This window comes from Eleutherodactylus coqui, chromosome 4 (assembly GCF_035609145.1).
Source record: "Eleutherodactylus coqui strain aEleCoq1 chromosome 4, aEleCoq1.hap1, whole genome shotgun sequence".
NCBI classification, from domain to species: domain Eukaryota; kingdom Metazoa; phylum Chordata; class Amphibia; order Anura; family Eleutherodactylidae; genus Eleutherodactylus; species Eleutherodactylus coqui.
Window position 1 is genome coordinate 199,437,543 of NC_089840.1, and position 13,533 is coordinate 199,451,075.

At 46.4% G+C, this 13,533-nt stretch overlaps 1 protein-coding gene across 1 annotated transcript in view; it reads right to left on the reverse strand.

The window, feature by feature from the left end:
• HIF1AN (hypoxia inducible factor 1 subunit alpha inhibitor) overlaps positions 1 to 8,435 on the reverse strand; it is a 32,545-nt gene extending 24,110 nt beyond the window's left edge. The window contains exon 1 of the mRNA XM_066600540.1: positions 8,207 to 8,435. Within this exon, the coding sequence (XP_066456637.1) occupies positions 8,207 to 8,371 (165 nt within the window). The 5' untranslated portion in view covers positions 8,372 to 8,435. The remainder of the gene's footprint in view (positions 1 to 8,206) is intronic.
• Between the last annotated feature and the right edge of the window lie 5,098 nt (positions 8,436 to 13,533).

Consider the following 13,533-nt stretch of genomic DNA (forward strand, 5'->3'; position numbering starts at 1 on the left):
GCATGCGGAGTCCTGCAGCAGAATCCAGCTCTGGCAGCAGCGGCGTCCGCACGTATCTGCTCCGTCGCTAAATTTTCTGTAATGCAGATGGACCCGGTGACTCGCCGTCGCACATGCGCAGTACCGTTTTTTTTTTCCTCCTTATACTGTCGCTAGGCGTGACTCGGATCAGCGATCTGTCCACAATGTTCATTGTGGACAGGCCGCGGGTCGGATGGCTTCTTTTGACTTCACTGGACGTATTCTATGCAGAGCTCTCATGAAAATGGAGCATGCTGCGATTTTTCCTCTGCGAGCGGGATTCACAATTGGTTTCCGCTCGTGTGTAGGAAGCAGCGGATCTCCATACGAAGTAACAGCCGGTATTTGATGTGGATTCGTGTTGCAGATGCTGACTGCCAGTTTCATAGCAAATAACCGCCCATGTGCAGGAAGCCTTAGTGTATGTTCTCCATTGCATAGGTGAAAAATCGTTGATCGGCAGGGATCTGCCGCGCCAGCTGTCCGTACTTGCAGCAGCCCGGTTGGGTACGACAGGCATACAATCCCATTTATTGTGAGTCGTGTCTCAATACCAAAGCGGGCTGCTGCAATGCTGACAGCGCTGTCTGCTTCCAATGCGGTTTGCACTGACAGCGGGTCTGGAGATCAGCTACTGATGACTTATGTGGGGGACAGAACCCCTTAAAGGGGTTGTCCGGCCACGCAGGGTGACATTTTTTTTATAATAATGCTTTCCTTTTACTAACCATTGTAAAACCAGTGTAAAACACAGCATACAGGGACTCAGGCATATTACCTGTTCTGTCTTTTTCTTACTTAGTAAACTGATGTTCTAAGCAAAGTTCAAAGATGGCGCCGTTGTGCTGCTATCCCACAATGCCCTGCGCCTCCCCCCTCTGTGCGCGTGCTCCCGATGACAGCAGGATGCGTCGAACTCATCAGTATGGGACGTTCTCCTGCTCCCGCCCATTCTAGTTTCTATGTGCTGTCTGCTGAGCTGCGTATCTAAATCCCTAAGGTGCGATGCTGTATCCATACAGTATTACACCTGTCAGGCCTCGTTCACATCATCGCTAGGTTTTGTAGCCTGAAAGAACCAATTGGAAACCTTGGGTTTCACATACATGCGTTTTATAGCAAGACTTTGTAGCCCGTGTGAATGAGGCCTCAGGCATTGATACACTACCCCTCCCCAACCCCCCCCCCCCTCAGATTAGATAGACAACCACCCACGATCGACTTAGATACAGCAGCTCAGCAGACGTATCACACAGGATGGGCTTAGATACATCTGCTGAGACGCAGTATCTAGTTTAGATACAGTGTCTCAGCAGACAGATCTAAGCCGCTCCTGTGTGATACGTCTGCTGAGACACTGCATCTAAGCAGATCCTGTGTTATACGTCTGTTGAGACACTGATCGGCTTGGATACAACAGCTCAGCAGACATACCAAACAGGATTGGCTTAGATACATCTGCTGAGACACTGTATCTAAGCCGATCCTATGTGATACGTCTGCTGAGCGCTGTATTTAAGCAGAACCTGTATGATACGTCTGCTGAGACACTGTACCACACAGGAAACAGCTTAGAAACAACAGCTCAGCAGGCATATTACACAGGATCAGCTTAGATACATCTGCTGAGACACTTTACCACACAGGATCGGCTTAGAAACAACAGCTCAAGCAGGCATATTACACAGGATCAGCTTAGATACATCTGCAAGAAGAACCTGTGTGATACGTCTGCTGAGACACTGTTCCACACAAGATCGGCTTAGAAACAACAGCTCAGCAGGCATATTACACAGGATCAGCTTAGATACATCTGCTGAGACGCTGTATCTAAACCGATCCTGTGTGATACATCTGCTGAGACGCTGTATCACACAGGATCGATTTAGATACAGTTGCTCTGCATAGTGGCCCCAGCAGTAAAAGTGACTCCCCAACAGTTGTCCCAGCAGTAATAGTAACCCCCCAACAGTTGCCCTAGCAGTAATAGTGACCCACCCATCCGTCCATCCATCCGTGGTAGTAGCACTAGTAATATTGACCACCGATACTGCCCCCAGTAGTAATACTGCCGCCCGAAACTGCCCCCCACTCACCCTTCAGCTCTGGACAGTTGCCGGTGGATGCTTCTGTGACTGTTCTTGCTTCTGCTCAGGTTGCAGTGGCAGGCTGAGAGTGAGGAAGCCAAAACCCAGAAGTGAAGGCACTACTCATGCCTGACGAATCAAATGCGCGTTTACGAGTAACCGACAAGCACTACTGTGCGACAAAAGAAGACGACCGCAGACAGCATTTGTCATAACTGAGGACGAGGGAATCTTCACCACAGGGGGGAGCACCCATCCAGGTAAGTATATATCTTCTGTACGGCTCATTTACAAGGCACACACTATATTACAAAGGGCTTTGTAATGGCCATACAGAAGTGCATACATGTATTTGTCATGGCCGCACAACCCCTTAAAACTTGGAACAGATCCGTAGCATACAGAACCCAACAGGCTGAACTGTACTGTTCGGATGAAAAACTAAATCCAGATGGGAAAAAAACAACTTATACGCCTGAACCGTACGGCAAAAAGCGGGATGTGAAACAAGCCTTTTGTGATAGCTTCCACAAAGAGAGAAAATCGGGCTACATTCCAACACACTCTGTATTTACGGAAGGACTCCCCTCTGCCCAGGACTTGAGCCCCCATAGTTCCCTCTTAGATATCGCATGCATGTTCTGCTTGTCAGAAGTGATGCCGCGGTCGGGGGGGGGGGGGGGAGGGGGGGTTGCTTGTGCAGTCACATGCCGTTCACTAGCCGCGGCGGTCGTTTATGTACCTGACCACTGAGGCCAATCACGTAAACAAACATATAAACGAGATCATATTTTTAACCCCTTCGTGACCAGCCCATTTTGTGTCTTAAGGACCAAGTGATTTTTAGCATTACATTACAAGAGCCGTAACCCGTTGACATAGTAATATGAGGGCTTGTTTTTAGTATATTTGATGGCGGCACTCCGGGGTCCATATAATGTGTTGGACAACTCTTATTACATTTTTGTGGGGAGGAGATTATAAAATGTCCAGAAATTCCGCCATTCTTTTGGGGTTTTGTTTTCACAGCATTCACTATTCAGTAAAACTAACCCGATCATTTTCTTATCTGATCGGCACAATTACTGCAATACCAAGTTGATGCAGTTTATTTTTTTTACTACTTCTGCACAGTAAAAACAGGTTTTCAAAGAAAAACAATTAAAACTTGTTATTTTCCAGCAACAAAGCGCTGCGAGGTCCTGTTTTTTGGGAGAAGAGCTGTAGTTTTTATTGGTACTAGTTTGAGGTACACGGGGCTTTGGGACTGCTTTTTATTGCATTTTTGGGAGGTAAACTTTAGAAAAATAACAATTCTGGCATTAGTTTTTGAAACTATTCTAATAACATTCATCAAGCGCGATAAAAATTTTTCATTGCCGGGGTCATTATGAACACAATAATACCTGTTAGGTGCTGCTTTTTAAAAAATTTGGGGGGGTATTTTATCCATTTTTTGTGGGAAAAAAAGCATTATTTTTTTATTAGATTTTCTTTCAACTAAACTTGATTAAATTTCTTTAGTCCCAAAAGGGAACTTGAAGATGCAATTGATCGATAGCTATAATAGTACACTGCATTACTTATGTAGTGCATAAGTAAGCCTAGGACATCAAATCTGCAAAAGGCGGAGCCTAATAGGCTGAGTTACATGGCAGACATGGAAGCCGTAGGCCGAACGCAAGGGCCGGGTCGGATTTCACATGCGGGATCCCGCAGCGGAATCTGACCCAGTGCCCAGCCGGTGACCCCTCGGGACCTGTCCGCATTGTTCTTTATCTGTCATGAGGATGTGCTGGGAAACTCGCATCCATCGACTTCAATGGAAGCCATCTGCACCAAAATAGGACATGCTGCGATTTTCCCTCCGCGAGCAGAAAAATCGCAATTGATTTCCGCTCGTAGATAGGGAAATGCGGTTTTGTATAGCATGTCTATGGGAAGTATTTGCTGCAGAATCCGGGGGGCGGACGCCCACTGCAGATTCCACAATGAAAATATGCCGGTGTATTGGGTCTTAGTTAGGCTGCTGTCTGCCAAAGGAACCTATCGGTACTTTGCGAATGCATTGTGGGGTACCGATGGGTGACAGAAGGAGCCCCCTTCCCCTGTCATCTACTTACATGATGCAATTGCTACCAATTGTGGCATGAAAGGGGTTAAATGAGCAGGATCTGAGGTTTCTCTGCTCCTGTGCAGGTGTAAAGCCTGTTAGTGAGGTCGTATTGCGGTCTCTAATGGGTTAAAGAAAAATTACATTAAAAAGTACATAAATGTGACAAAATCTAAATACGGCCGAAGAACGCCGCTGTTTTTGTTGTCTACTATGTCTTGCTGTTCTAAGTCTTACGTCGATACGGATTTTTAACTACAGTTTTTTCACATTTGTATTTTTGTCAGATTTTCTGTAAAAATGTAAATTTGCCGCTTTTTTCTGTCTCTAAACATAAGTATTTGGATTGCATATAAAACAGGCGGTCTCTGGATCCCCACCAGTCCAGTGCGCCCAATCAGATCAACAGTTACAATGTACAGTCAATTAGGGCTTGTTCACCAGTACAGTTGTGGCTCATCAGCGCCATCCTGTGAATGGAGATGGGCACACGTATGACGCGGTCTGAGATCAGGTGACAAACGCTCACGTTAACCTGGAAGCTTTGCTAAACAAATGAAAGGTGTAGTGGTTGATTAACCAGGAACCAAGAGCGCACCTTATCTGATGAGTGTGCCTTGCAGAGCCCGCTCTCCCAACCTCCCCAGAGTGCGCGCTGCTACTGGGCACGCCACCAGTCTGTTATACATTAACCACCGACAAACATATAATGGGTCAACGCCGAGATGTGACATCACTAATGTTTAGGTCTAACTACTCTTAGCCCAGTCCCGAAACATGCTGCAGCCGTCATGTGACCGTACGCCTGATGGCTTCAGCGGTGATACTAACATGATCGCCACCGGGGGGCATCTGACAGGTGTCAGCCACGTGTGCGCAATTTTATTTGGACTCCCACCCTGCTTGTACATTTTTAAATTACAGAAATTCCCTTTGACCCCTTGGTGACCAGCCTATTTTTTGCCTTAAGGACCAAGCGATTTTCATCATCGCTTTATAAGGGCTCCATACCCACGGACGGATTTCCGCTGCGTAATTCGCGGCGGAAATCCGCTGCGTTGCCTGCAGCTATTAGGTTCTATTGAACCTAATAGCTCAGGGCTCACGGTGCGGAATTCCGCACCGTGAAATCACCCATCCTCCCCCGCGGCATGCTCCATTTTCCGCAGGTGTACGCGCGGACGGCTTCTATTGCAGTCAATAGAAGCCGTCCGTCACGCTATCTTCCGCTGTAGCACATATGACGTGGCCGGCGCATCACGCCGAAGCCGAGGACGCCGGATCCGCAGGTAAGTTTGGGGTCTCTGGGGGGGCGTCGTGACGGGCTCCGCCGCGGAATACCGCGGCGGAGCCCGTCACGGTCGTGTGCAGCCAGCCTAAGAGCCATAATTCATTGATATAGCCGTGTGATGGCTTGTTTTATGTGGGACAAGTTGCATTTCGTAATGGCCCCTTTGTGGGGGTACATATTTAAAAAACACGTTAAAAAAAAAAAAAAAGAAGAAGAAGTACTGAATGCAAGAGCCGGAACATTTTTATTTTTCTGTCAGCAGAGCTCTGTGAGATTTTTTTTTTTTTTTACAGTTACATGTGACTTTTCATTGTGTTTTTTTGGGAGGTGACCAAAATAAAAAAAAATTAAAAATAACTTTTTTGACATTAGTTTTTTAAATTATTTTTACAGCGTTCAACATGCGCTATAAATAGCAAACTATTTCCACTGTCTGGGTCGTTACGGACGTGGTAATACCTATTATGTGTTACTTTTTAACAAGGTTTTTTGTGGTATTTTATCTATTTGAAAAGGGATTTTGTAGACAAATGTGTGTGTTTTTAAAATCTGGATAATTTTCTTTAAACTTTATTGAACTTCTTTTGAGCTATTTTTTAGTCCTTCAAAGAGACTTGGAGATACGATTGTTCAATCGCTAGAATAGTACACTGCATTACTTACGTAGTGCATTCTACTAAGCCTATTAGTTAGTTATCACGCTTGAACGACGATGGTCCGTAGCGCCGATCTAGAATGACCAAAACCGAGAGCATTGTTCCATTCAGTGTAGATGTCGGAGGAGGTACTGTTGCCTATCTGTTGCACCCATGATCGCCGCGGACGACCAAGAAACCTCGGCCGTCTCTCGATTTTCCTAGCAATTGCTGCGGTTAGAGCACTGTGGGCCGGGACAGCTTCTGACAAGCGTGCAACATGACCAAAAAGTGTGAGTCGTCTCCTTGTAAGTCTACAACAACAACCTTAGACTATAATGGGCGGACTACTTAGTGCGTCAAGCAACATACAGCAGCGGCAGCTTTCAGCGCTGAGACCGGGGGAACAACGAGGGGGGTAAGTATAACACATTCCCGGACTCCACAGGTCACCTACATTCAGCCCATAAACTTAGCTTATAGGGCTAAAAGTAAGTGAAAGTCTCTTTAAGACAATTGGCTGCAGCAGGAGCCTCCCCCTCTACATTATGATACAAAGATTAAGCCCTGCCCCCTTGGATAATTCCCACCCCATTCCCTAGTGTAGAAAGGAACAGATCAGCAACAGATTATCTCCCGTGTTCTCTGCAGGGTTTCTACAAGACTTGATGTTTCAGGACCATGCAGATGGGAAGAAAAACCAATGCCTCTAGAGCGCCACCTATTAGAAGGCAGCATGAACCCGGTACAGGACGCCTGTTACCCCTGCGGTGTTTCAGAATAGACTTTGAAGTTAGACTCCCAGCTGAACTCGAGTCACAATGGCGGGCCGCGCTGCCTGTCCCCACCCACAGCCACAAGGGGGGAGAGAGCGGTCACTCAAGAAGATGCAGGTGGGAAGAGGTCGGCATGGGCCGCCCCCCTAACTTGGAGTTGAGCTTCAAGGCCAACTTCAAAGTGTATTTATTCTGGACCATCGCAGCGTTTTAGGATAAGACCCCTACGGGGGTAGTGAGCGGTGCTGTCCTGGGTCATGCCACCCGGGGTTCGAGCAGAATGAGCCTGAAGACAGAATCCCTCTAACAGGCCTTGTAGTGATGGCTGTGAATATAAGCCAAGGTCTTCTGCAGGAGGAAGAGATGGTCATCACAAGCCTCCATCTGCTGGTAGTAAGAGGAGAGACACCTAGGAGGGGAGGCTCTTCATACGACAGAGCAGAACAATACCAACAGCAGCACTGGTTGCGGCACCACTCGGGAACAAATGGCACCCAATGGAGGGCAAGAACCAGAACGAGGGCCATCTGGTGTCTGACCTGTCCCCTGGCATCTTCCCAAACAAAACATCTACTCGTTTAGCCAAAAATGTGTGCCAGAGCCTCCGGCTAAGACGTGCCAGCGCCTGACAAGCAAAGTTATGGAGACTTCTATGATCTGTCACCGTCACCTGGGCACAACCCTGCGTCCACCTAGGAAACCTGGGCATGACGTTGTGTCCTCTTGGGTCACCCAACACAACGCCGCATCCACTTAGGTCAACCGGGCACGACCACATGTCTACCTAAGCATGATGCCGTGTCCAATTGGGTCACCCGGGCACGACCCTATGTCCATCTAGGAAACTTAGGTATGACTCAGCATCCACTTACGTCACCCGGGCATGACTACACGTCCCGCAGCGAAGGTGTGCATCAGGGGGTCGTGCCCGGCAGCACAGGTGCACACAGGGGAGAGGGGGCGTGTATGCAGGGGGTCGTGCCCGGCAGCACAGGTGCACACGGGGGAGAGGGGGTGTGTATGCAGGGGGTCGTGCACTGTGGTGCGGGGGGTTGTCACAGGAGGCACAGGTGCATGAGATGGGGGGGGGGGTCGTGTACGGTGGCACAGGTGCATATGCCTACAAAACCAAGTCATGATGCCTTGTCTACTACGGTGACCCAGCATGACCCCGCGCCCTCCTAGGTGACCTGGGCACTGCATCCTCTCACTGGGTCACCGGGCACCAGTGCTCCCCACTACAGCTGTGGTACACGGCGCCCCCCATCCAGTCTCCCCCTCACCTCATTATCGATGAGCTCTTCCGCCCGAGGATCGCTGTGGTGCAGCCGCGGGATCGGACGGGTCTGAAACGGATAGGAACGCAACTGAGCCTCGCTCCAGCCGGGAACCGGGAGCTCGGCCTCCCCTCTGCCCGCCTCATCAGCCGATCCCCCGGCCTCCGCCATCCCCGGGCGGCCGAACAGCGTCACCCACAACAACAGCCCGGCCGGAGCGGAGCACAGAGATGAGCGCTGCGGGCTAGGGCGGCAGTGGCCTGACACACACCACAGCGGCACCTAGCGGCGGCCCAGGATGCTGCATGTACAGCATCTCTCACTACGGAGGCTGAGGAACAATATGGGGGTCCTGAGGAGGAGGGAAGGTGCTGGGGGTACCTGCTTCATGTCCTGTTGGGTCTTTATTTATGTTTTGTTTTTTTGACATTGAAAAACACAAGAATAAAATATCTTTTAAAAATAAAATGGTAAAGTCCGTCTGTGCCCAACATGAGTGGCTCCAAAGTGCCCGTCACATCCATCCATCCACAGTCCTGTCACGTGTTCTGCATATATGTTCGCCATATGTCCCCCTATACAGTAAGCGACACCCACATAAGGGTGCGTTCACACACGCAGTCTTCGGTCAACTTTTAGATGCAGTTTCTCAAGCCAAAACCAGGATTGTATCTACAAAAAGAGGAGGCGTGCCATACTTTACTATTTCTCTCCTTTTTTGATTCCCACCTGGTCTTGGCTTCAAAAACCGCAAAGAAACCTTAACTAAACTTGCACATGTGAACGCACTCTAAGGCTAATTTCACACAGCTAAGCGCAATATCAGGCCGATATCACGTTCACCTCCAATGCGATGTACCTGCAGATGCGAGTCACTTCAGTGCAGTTTGAATCCATTGTTTTCAATGAGAAACCTCGCATGGTGCAGTGTTTTGTGGCCCCATAGAAAACAATGGGTAAGGGAATGCCCAAAGATAGGACATGCCGTGATTTTTGTCTTGCACTGTGATGCAAGAAAAAATTGCTCACGTGTATGACCCCATTCAAAAGAACTGGGTTCATATTCATGCAAGATTTGTACACCTCACAACGCACAAATCTCACACAACTTTCTCGGCCATGTGAAAGCAGCATTAGGCCGGCTTCACACAAGCATATGTTTCACACATATTCAGCAAATGTCAGAAAAGCTAATAATGAATTGAGGCTTACAGCAGAGATCCAAAGCAATAAAAAAGGATTTTGGGGGTATGTCAAAAGCAAAAGAAAAGTCAAAGATGCTATTGGATGACTGCAGGATGAAAATGGTGAACTGGTTAAGAATGATGTTGAGAAGGCCGAGCTTTTAAATTTCTATTTTGTATCTGTTTTCTCTCAGAAAGTAGATGGAATATTAGCTGATCTTCCCTGTGCTATTGGGGGAATAAAAGAATGCAGGTTATCTGTAAGCAGAGAGATGGTGAGGGAACACTTAGCTGATCTAAATGAATTCAAGTCTCAAGGTCCAAATGAATTACATCCTAGGATACTAAAGGAGGCAGCAGAGATAATTGCTGAACCACTCGCCATAATCTTTAAACATTCCAAGAGAACAGGAGAAGTCCCAGAAGATTGGAAAAGGGCAAATACTGTCCCTATCTTCAAAAAAGGGAAGAAGGTGGATCCAGGAAACTACAGGCCTGTGAGCCTGACTTCTATACCGGGAAAGATCTTTGATTAAATTATTAAACAGCATTAATGCAAGTACTTGGATAAAAATGGAGTAATTAACCAGAGCCAGCATGGGTTTGTAACAAACAAGTCATGCCAGATAAATCTAATTTCCTTCTATTGACAGAATCACAGACTGGGTAGATCATGGAAATGCGGTGGATATAGTATATCTTGACTTTAGTAAAGCATTTGACAAAGTATCTCATACCATACTTATTGAAAAAATGACCAAATATGTGATTGACAATGCAACTGTTAGGTGGATTCACAACTGGCTGAGTGATCATACTCAAAGAGTGGTCATAAACACCTGCATATCCAAGTGGAAGAATGTATCAAGTGGGGTACCACAAGGCTCTGTCCTAGGCCCAGTGTTGTTCAACATTTTTATAAATGATCTGGAGAAGGGAATTGAGAAACTGATCAAATTTGCCGACGACACAAAGCTAGGAGGGATAGCTAATACTAGGGAAGAGTAAGAAAGTATTTAAAAAGATCTAGAAAAGCTTGCACAGTGGGCGGCGACTAACAGAATGGTATTTAAGAATGAGAAATGCAAAGTTCTACATCTGGGCAAGAAAAATGAAAAAAGCACATACAGAATCGGAGGAACTTGGTTAAGCAGCACATGTGAAAAAGACTTGGGTGTACTAATAGATCATAGACTGAACATGAGTCAACAATGTGATGCAGCAGCCAAAAAGGCAAACACAATTCTGGGATGTATTAAGAGAAGCATAGAGTCTAGATCACGTGAGGTCATTATCCCCCTCTACTCTTCCTTAGTCAGACATTATCTCAAATATTGTGTCCAGTTCTGGGCACCCCACTTTAAAAAAGAGATAGACAAACTGGAGCAAGTTCAAAAGAAAGTTACCAAGATGGTGAGCGGTCTGCAAATCATGTCCTATGGGGAACGGTTAAAGTATCTAAGTATCTGGGGATGTTTAGCTTGCAAAAGAGAAGCCTGAGAGGAGACTTAATAGCTGTCTACAAATATCTGAAGGGCTGTCACAGTGCAGAGGGATCAGCCCTATTCTCATCTGCACAAGGAAAGACTAGAAGCAATGGGATGAAACTGAAAGAGAGGAGACACAGATTAGATATTAAAAATAACTTTCTGACAGTGAAGGTGATCAATGAGTGGAACAGGTTACCACAGGAAGTGGTGAGTTCTCCCTCAATGGAAGTGTTCAAACAAAGGCTGGACAAATATCTGTCTGGGATGATTTACTGAATCCTGCACTGAGCAGGGGGTTGGACCCGATGACCCTGGAGGTCCCTTCCAACTCTATCATTCTATGAACCTACGATTCTGTGTGTATTTGCACGTACCTGAGCAAAGCATATTTGCGTATTGAACTGTTTTTTTTGCTCACGCATTACTGTATTTTGCTCCCTTTTTTGCCCTCGCAGGGCACGTTCATTTGCGTGTGGCAAACAAAAACGCACTGATTGAAATGTCAAATTAGTTCAGGTGTGTTTTTTCCTGTGCAATTACGTAGTGTTTCACACATGTCCTTGCATATTGCACACGTATTAGCAACTCCCCATCCCCCCATCCCAGTGACTTCTATGGGGATCTTTGGGGCGCAAATACACAGAAAAATGAAACATTATAGATTATGTTCTATTTTTTTTGTGTGTGCAACTGAAATGCTCACACAAAATGCGGAAAAGTGAACAAACCCGTTGAAATCAATGGGTTCTATTCACTTCATATTTTGTGCGCAAGTATCTTCGCAAATACGCCCGTGTGTAGGAGGTATACCTGCCTGTATTACATCTTGTATTCAAGCTAGAGGCGGTACAACAGGGTACTAGAGTCCCCATCGCCACTGGTATCACATATTCTATCCAAGCTAGAGGTGGTACAACAGGGTACTAGAGCCTCCATTTCTACCTGTATCACATCATACATACAAGCTAGAGGCGGTACAACAGGGTACTAGTGCCTCCATGCAGGGGCATACCTAAAGGCTCAGGGGCAAAATTTCAGCTAAAACCAAGACCAGAGAACTGGAAATTTACATTGAACCAGATCATGAGGCAATCAGTTTCCATGTCATCTCCTCTCCGAAATTTCCAGTCATCCTAGGAATCACTTGGTTCTCTACTCACAACCCGGTCATCAATTGGGAATCAGGAACTATCACTTCTCCTCAGAGCATTGTGAGGTGAATTGTCAATCCCAACTGCCCACGTCCAGTCCAGGGCAAGAACCCAAGAGTGCTCCCCTAGAAAACAAGAAGTTGCCACCACAATACCGTTCGTTCAACAATGTCTGCAGCAAAAAGATCAACTGCCCCCTCATCGGCCGTATGATTGTCCTATTGAGCTGCTTCCTGGATCCTCTATTTTGTTTGGGTGTATCCACAACCTTTCAGAACCAGAATTAAAAGCCCTTCGGGAATATTTAGATGAAGATCTAGAATAGGGCTTCATTCGGCCCTCTTCCTCCCTGGCGGGAGCACCCATATTCTGCGTTAAAAAGATTCTACTCTTCAACCAGGCATTGATCACTGGGAACTAAATAAGATCACTATTAAGAATCGCTATCCTCTTCCATTAATCCCCGATCTGCTGGAAAGGCTGCAGGCAGTCAAGATCTTTACTAAACTAGACCTCAGAGGAACATATAATTTGGTGCGGATCCGGAAAACGGCTCTCAGAACAAGATATGGACACTTTGAATATCTAGTCATGCCGTTTGGTCTTAGCAATGCTCCTACCACCTTCCAACATTTTATTAACAATTTATTCAGAGAGCTACTGGATTAATTTGTGGTGGCCTACCTCAATGACATTCCTATTTTATCTGACAACATGAAAAAACATCGTAACCACGTCTGGTTGGTCTTGGAGCGACTCCGGAAGAACTCTATATCAAACTAGAGAAATGTGAATTTGAACATACCAGTTTCAGGAGTATATCTCTCAAGACAGTCTGAGTATGGACCTGAACAAGATTAAGGCTGTTGTGGATTGGCCTGTTCCTAAGAACTTAAAAGATGTCGGGTTTGCAAATTTTTAAAGGAAATCCCTAAAGGACTTTTCAAAAAAATATCTTGCCTATCATTGCTCTCATGAAGAAAATGCAAACATTTGCATAGTCCCCAGTGGCACAGGATGTTTTCGAAAGCATCGACACTGGTCCACCTAAATCCAGAATTGACCTTGAGCATGAGCATGAGGAAGGCCACATAGGCCGAAACATCGCTACCTATGTAATGGAGGAATAAAGAAGCCTTTTTTCACATTTGCAATCCCGTTTATGCTGCCAGTTATTTTCTATTGTGGATTACAACGTGGACCTTTGGTTCTTTTTGGTCCGGACCTGGCTCTGCATCATTTGACCTGACCCCAAGAAAGGGTTGAAGTGTGCTGTTGGTGTACCATATTCTATACAGTGGGTGTGATCCTGTCACAACGAGTCGGAGACACGATGCAGCTGCATCCGTGTGCATTTCTATCATACATCTTATCGCCCGCAGAAATAAACTACGATATTGGGAATAAGGAACTTCTAGCCATCAAGGTAGTTTTCTCTGAATGGAGACACCTTCTGGTGGAAGCTAATCATCTTGTCATTGTTCTCACAGACCATAGGAATTTAGAGT